The 7,436-nt window shown below is 39.6% G+C and overlaps 1 protein-coding gene across 1 annotated transcript in view; it reads right to left on the bottom strand.

Annotated features, from left to right (window-relative positions):
• The window catches only part of ptprz1b (protein tyrosine phosphatase receptor type Z1b), a gene marked incomplete in the record, with an annotated part of 125,924 nt that overhangs the window by 29,501 nt on the left and 88,987 nt on the right, over nucleotides 1–7,436 (bottom strand). Inside the window, 5 exon segments of the mRNA XM_014018447.1 lie at nucleotides 1,663–1,813; nucleotides 3,870–4,027; nucleotides 5,283–5,349; nucleotides 5,418–5,513; nucleotides 6,354–6,505. Of these exon segments, the coding sequence (XP_013873901.1) occupies nucleotides 1,663–1,813; nucleotides 3,870–4,027; nucleotides 5,283–5,349; nucleotides 5,418–5,513; nucleotides 6,354–6,505 (624 nt within the window).

Here is a 7,436-nt window from a genome sequence, read left to right as displayed (position 1 = left end):
TCTGACGTGACATGTTCGTACGAACCCTTCATACGAACAAAAGTAAGAGAAATTTAGGATAAGAATACGAACATGTTCTTGCATGAGGCCCAGTGTGAGCAAAAAGGGCAAAAAGTCACATTTTGGGCATAACAAGCAACAGTATATTTTTAAAACATGGGAAAAATAAGTTGCAATGTTAAATATATTTTTTACAAAACATATCCTTTGTCATTTCCTCTAATCATCGTTACACGCAAAAAAAAAAAGAAAAACGGCTCAACAAAAATGTGTAAAATCTTTTCATACAATTAGGACTTTTTTTTCCAAGATGGGAACTAGATTGTTTGAGTTAAAGAAACTTCATATTTCTTCAATATGTATTGTAGGATTAATGAAAATATTTTTACTACAGGGGCGTCAATAAGTGGAAGGGCCAGGGGGGGCAATGGCCACCTCGCTAAAGTTTCTGGTTCCCCAATGGGCCCCTTTTATGCCACATAAGGCATTTTTGTATCGTAAGTCTTGGTTCCGCCTGACCCGGTACCAGTCGGCCCGGTCTTATTCTACCCCGACCTTTGTTGTGTTTGCATTGAGCAGAGAGCTGCCTCGATGTGGGTGGGATCCTAATATTAAACATGCACAAATCTTATTTTGTTTTATTTGCGACCCAACAATAATGGACTACACCAAAAGTGAAGAAAAAGTACAGAAGAATGAACCGGATGATCCAGCAGCATGACACTGAAGACATGAAGGCAGCATGACAGAAGACAGTAAGCTAATGGTAGCTAACGTTAGCTTCTGGTTGTGTGGACAACAAAAACATTACAGTGGCAGCACAAAGCTCACATAAAGTTAATCTCATCTRTGTGATGTAACGCCCCAGTCAGAGAACCAATCRATGAGCAACAGTAGCTGATGTCAGATCGGATTAGGCAGGTCGACCCCCGACAGAACCAGGGTTCTGAGTGTTCCAGAAATGGCGGTGGAAGTGGGTCATGAGATCTAATGCAAACATGCTGAACCMGCGTTTGATGCCAGGCCAGGCTGGGCCTTGAAAAAAGGCTTACAGTCTTATCCTCTGGAGTCATGACCTTTTGTTGAATGTGGATTATTATTTTAGCCTATTCTATTCTGGATTCTAGTGCCTCATAAACATAGAAGCATTGTTTTTGAACAATTAGCAACTTCAAATATGATTTATTTATTTATTTATTTATTTATTTATTTAAAAACATTTCTTAAAAACCAGTCTGCCTGGATAAGGACAATAAGTCAAACATATTTTTTATTTCCATTCAACAAGTTATTTTTAGATGTTAAATTTATATTTAAACAAGAATAATCCCATTATTTAACTCATTACTGTCCAGCTTTTAMAAAGACAACTAGAAGGTTTGTTGTCAGACAGTTCTTCTCACTTGTTCCTCAGGGTTCCATTCTAGGTTCATCATTTTTATTCATTTTTCATCTTTCATAATTTTACATCTGTTCWTTTATATCCCTAAAGTGTGTTTTTTATTTGGTTATTTACATGTACGAGGCTTTTGTCAAAACTTCTCATTTCTTGTGCTTATTCAAAATTTTTACTTCAAATTAAATTCAGCGAGCCAATGAAAAGCTACAGTTCAGATGAGGTTAAGGAGATGAAAACAGGATGAACTTTAGGCGATGACATACTTGGTGTGACCACGTCCTCCACTCCGGTGTAGGAGGCAAACACCTGACCCATAAACTGCTGCTGCTGCTCCCTGTAATTGTTCTGCAGATAATCCGTCAGCATCACATACCCAGCCTGCTCCATGGTCATCACCTCACAAAACACTTCCAGCTGGCGAGACAGACAGAGAAAACAGAAGAGGATGTCAGGTTAAAGAAAAAGAAACATCTTCAGTACCTTCCTTGCCTCTCTTCTGTTTGCCAAAATAAACCAAAAAGCTGATGCTTGTAACGGCATGTTTTTAAGAGGCTTGTGTTGGTGCCAGGCTGAGGCAGAGGCAGAGGGTGATGCTCTATTTTTGTAGCATGAATATGTTTGTGTCATGCTTTGCCATCCTGCTTCAATCAGGCAAACAAGCAACAAATACACACTAAAATCCACACACTAAGCAGGCCTTATTTGCTCTCTTTTCATCTGCTTTAAAATTAATGGTTGCTACACAGACTCCCACAGGCTCTTAAACGTCTTTATAGTTGGGAATCCAGTGTTCCTCTGTCAGCTTGTGTTGCTGTTTTTAACCAGATCCTCACAACAAAATCAGATTCTGTGAGCGCACGATGACTGAGCCTGTCATTTCCCACCACTTCAGTGAAACTTCCTCTTCTCAACATTTGTCTTTCACAGCTTCTGCACACACAACAGCTGGTTTGAATCAGCCACAAATAAAATCACAAACACAGGTAGCAGGGAGGCTGAGATCCCATCCTTCCATATATCAGTAGATCAAGAGCTTTTCCTTTCGACTCAACTCCTCCTTTATGACAACAGACCAGAACAAAATGCTTCTTAGCCTGGATCTGTTGCGCGCTCTCTCTCTCTWGCTCCACCATACAATCACTCCTGAACAAGACTCCCTTGCTTGAGGCAGTGGCTAAACTGAAAGGAAAGCTACAATAAAAGKTCCCATAAGACCGGACCTGGTCAAACCTAAAGCTAGCCAGTGTGAGAGTGGTCCAGTAAACTCCGTTATCTGTGGACCCTATGAGCAGCGTTACTAAGGCTTTGTTTTTCAGCTTTTTTCTACATTTTTGAGAGCTATGGCTTCATCAAAGGCTGCACTGCATTACAGAGACACAATAGATAGTTTGTCATTAAAAAGTCACAAAGGAAAGATTTGCTGTTATTGAGATACGAGGAGGGTAAAAGCTGAAGGTGTGGGGTGTTGGACCCGCTACCGATAGTCACACATACCGACAGAGTAAATTATTTCATTCACTCATTCATTTAAAACAGTGCCAACACGATGAATAAACTACAATCCTTAATGTCTTTGGATACTTTCAACCAAAGTAATTGTGGAAGATGCAAGGACATAAAATCTCTACAGTCAAATTAGCATGAATGTAAATTTAAATTGATTCAAACATTTCCACAAGAACAGAAATGTGCATTTAGATTAAATCAGACCGTGTTCAGTCCAAATCTCAGTTCTGAATGATTGACTGTTGGGATGAATTTTCTTGTTTTTTAGAAACATTTGAAATTCCTTTATCAAACTGGAATGAACCGGTCTGGGAAATGGAGTGTAAAGCGACTTGTTTGAATTTAAAGAGACAGCCTCAAAACRAGTTAATCTGAGACACACCTCAGAAAAGGGGCGGGGCTTGTGGAGTTTCAAAAAGGAGGAATTCAGATCAAATCATTGCAGTTCCACTTTATRTAGACCCCAACTGAATGATTTAAATGTGAAAAAGAAGGATTTAAACTCATCGTTCCAACTGATGAGAGCGGGGCATCAGATTCTTCAACCATTTGAACATTTGGTGGATCTGCTTCCACACCTGGAAGCCCATTCATCCTACAAAAACACATTCCCACCAATCTGCCAACCATATCAGACACACACCAACTGTTATTTAAAAATATGGTCTTTGTGTGAGACTCCTGGGAAGAGGGAGACCTCAGGCAGGATGTAGCTCTGGGAGTTACAGATGAACAGCATTTCTGCAGGCAAAATGCCTTAATGTGCGTGTTTATGTGGTTCCCTGATGGTGTTCAAGAAGCTTTAAATATAAAAGACTGGTTTGATTTGGATGTAATTCGGCACACATGCAGACCAGTGATGAGGATGTAAACTATTTGATTTATACAGATGTGTCATAAATTTTTTTAACTCCACATTCCTGACCGTAAATACATTAGCATGATGGTGATAAAATTCACTGACCTGAGATTCTGATATGGCGACGGTGTGTTTAAAGACGATCCATTCGACCAGTTCAGAGCAGGGAGGAGACGTCAGCGAGCCGTTGTAGATGTAATATTTATCTGTGATGTTTGGCAGCAGCGAGCGCAGCATGAAGGCTTCAACTGACCCACTCTTACCTGATAAACACAAGAAAAGGGGGGAAAGCTCAATGTTACCTCCGCCAAGGAGGTAATGTTTTCGGTCGCGTATTTCTGTCTGTCCGTCTGTCTGTCRGGCTGTCGGTCTGTCATTCTGTCTGTGGACAACATTGCTCAAAACTTGTGGACAGATTGTCAAGACATTTACAACACTTGTGGATACTGGCACAAGTAACACACCATTAAATTTTGGTGATGTTCTGGATCACGATGCAGATACAGGAATTTTTTTTTTTCTTTTAATCCTCTCAGTTCGGCAAAGCTGTGATGCTTTCACAGGGCTTCTGTAAAAAACTGTGACAGCTTTCAGTGTTTGGACTTCAAATTTTATAGAAGTAATGTTAAAACCAGATGTAATGATTAATAATCCTTGACATAATGCACGCATTTTTACGCATTTGGTGCGCATTTTGAGAACGTTTTGTGACCACGAAGTGCAGCATGAAACCTATTTTTCCCATCTCCTCAAACACACCACATTGTCGGTAGGCTTGTACACAGATCGATGAAGATTGCGGAAAAGGAGTGACGTGGTGGACTTCAGACTCAGAGATTGTTTGTTTGTTCATTTTTATTATTATTATTTAAATGAGGCCAGATCAAGTCGAGAGCTATTTGTGTGCCCCTCTATCCACCTCTCGCCAAACTTTGGGGAAAAAAGAATGCGCAGAGCGTGGTTGTGACCACTGTGTGTGTTCCTCACAAAGATAGGAAGACTCTTGTGCGTCTGTGTGATTACACGCGCGATGAAAACTCTGCTTTTTTGAATCACGTAGCACCGATGCGAAAGCTTTCAACAATAACGTCGGGTGACAAGTCTGACTTTTTTTCTTCACATTGGAATCCACCAGGAAGAAATTCTATGCATACTGCCTGCTTAAATGTTCGCTACGTCAGAACTTATTCAGCAAATGTGTTTCCATCTCTGCCTTTAGTGCATTAACTCTATCTATTACAGGATGGGGGAAATTGGACTTGGTGGAGGTTTGCACTCTCCGAGTGCTTCTAGTTTTATTTAAGTTTTTCTCCAAGAATTGTCACAGATATAAACCAAATCTCTTCAAATTTTYATCTCAATTACAAGACATTATACTGAGTTTCATTGGTGTCTTATTGACAAGACTTACTGTATATTTGCCAAATCAAATTAAAAAAATCCAAGTTCTAAAATTAAAGGCTTATTAGTCCAACATTTGTGACAATGTTCATAAAGAGTGATTTAGCATTGACTTACCAAACCTGCTGACCGTCTCTATGGCTTCCTGAACAGGAATGAAGTTCTCATTGTCGTCCAAGCTAACCTGCAGACAACAGAAAGATATAACATCGATTTTAATCAAGGAAAAACAAACTAATACTGTCATCTCACCTCAAAGAGTACTGTCAGGGCAGCGACTTTCCCTCCTTCTTTAATCGCATCATCTAGACTTTGGAAATCATCAGGATTGAAGCAATAGATCTGCATCTAAAGTGACAGAGAACCAAACAAGTAGTTGTTATTCAGAATTTACAGGTAAACAGGCATTTRTTAGTTGGGTGTTTTACATATCAGCACATAATAAGCTGATCAGGTCTTTACCGGGTTAGACTATCTAAATCTACCAAAATGGAAAATAAGAGTGAAACTCTAGGCCCACAGCRCAGTAATAACTCAGTATTTATGTGAATTTATCAGTCTCTCACATCACTGTTGAAAAATGTCCCATTCTTCTTTACAACGGTGCTTCAGCTCATTGAGGGTCTGGGAACTTTTGTTTCTGTACAGCTCTCTAATCCCTCCTTGGTTCCAAATGACCCAATGAGGTCTAAGTTAACCAGGGGTTCATTGAGGGGCAGMAGGTTAAGGTCCCACAACAGCCACACCACATTTTAATCAGATTGAGGTCTGAACTTTAASTGAACCATTGCACACCTCATCTGTTTCATCTGTTCTGTTGTAAATTTGCTGCTGGGTTTGGGATCGTTGTTATACTTTATGACCCAGTCGGGTCCAGGCTTCATGTGTCAGAAAGGTGGCTTTACATTTGACTCCAGGATTCTTTAGTTAATTGGCTCCTAAAGTTAAGGTCAGGACCCAACTACGGATCATAAATCATCAAGTGACGGTTCACGAGATGATTTCCAGAAATTAATTTAAATATAAAGAAAAATGCCAAAGAAAAACTACCATATTATTATAAAATAATTACAATAACTACAAACTCATAAAAGTACAATCATGGTTATTAAGGTTGTTAGTACTATAATTATGAGCTTGTTTAAAAGGGTTAATATGTATACATACAGTGTCAAACTGTTCTTTTACCTCCAGGGGGTGTTTAATCCCATTCAGGCTGTGTTCAGACCCAGCAGATGTTGCGTTGCAGCGCCCCCAGTGGAAGTTGAGGCTGGCAACACGAAACCTGGAGCTTAGTCCTCCTCCGCTCACAAAAAACTCCCCATCCACATTTATGGTCACTAAAATGTGGCCAAAAACACAATTTAAACAAAAAATAAACAAATATGAGGATGGTCTGAGCATCAGGCATCAGATTCTTCAATCATCTAAACAGTTTGTGATTCTGCTTTATTCACCACCAAATACTGCATCTCTTAATTTATCAGTACACCCAGTATGTTTCTTAATTTTTTTTTTTTGGAATACACAATTTTTTCAAGACTTGTTTTTAAAGTAATTCCCTATATTTAAAAAAGGATAATCTCAAATACCTGGAAATCCATTAATCCTATAAATCACACACATTCCTACCAATCTGCCAGTAGAAGTGGGTGGATCGACACTAATACTGATAATATCGATACMAACGCTGGTATTGATATTGAACAATACTCGTGTTAAAAGATCAATACTCAAGCTTTGTTCTTTCCCGCACACACTGACTGCTGCACACGCGGATTTTTCAAAGTCTACAAAATCTGCACTGTGTCACACACAGCACGGAGCAGCGCACCCCTCGCCCCTCTCGTCTTTTGTTGTTGCACCGTCACGTGGCTCAGCAGCGCTAGCCAAACAGCTAAGCTACGCAGGTAGGCTCAACCTGGCCCACCCACTCATCATTCTCACCGAGTAGGCATGTCACAGACTGTATGAAGAGAGRCAYTGGATTATCCAAATGTCTGAGAGGAAGAGAAGCACTGTTTGGCTTTATTTTAATGCAGAAAATGAAACTACGGCAAGCCGTACAATTTGCAACAGGCCTGTTAATACAACAAGCTTTAATTATCCCACAGCAGGGACATTTACAGAATTAAAGCAACAGGCAAGTGCACACAGTGCAAACAAAATTACATAAGGATTGAAAGATATACAGTAATATCATAAGAGGTGGCCAATATAAAACATGAAAAGAACAATTTAACTACAAGGAATATTTACGCAACCATACAA

This window comes from Austrofundulus limnaeus, unplaced genomic scaffold (assembly GCF_001266775.1).
Source record: "Austrofundulus limnaeus strain Quisiro unplaced genomic scaffold, Austrofundulus_limnaeus-1.0 Scaffold193, whole genome shotgun sequence".
NCBI classification, from domain to species: Eukaryota; Metazoa; Chordata; class Actinopteri; order Cyprinodontiformes; family Rivulidae; genus Austrofundulus; species Austrofundulus limnaeus.
This window is presented reverse-complemented; position numbering and strand designations above follow the sequence as displayed.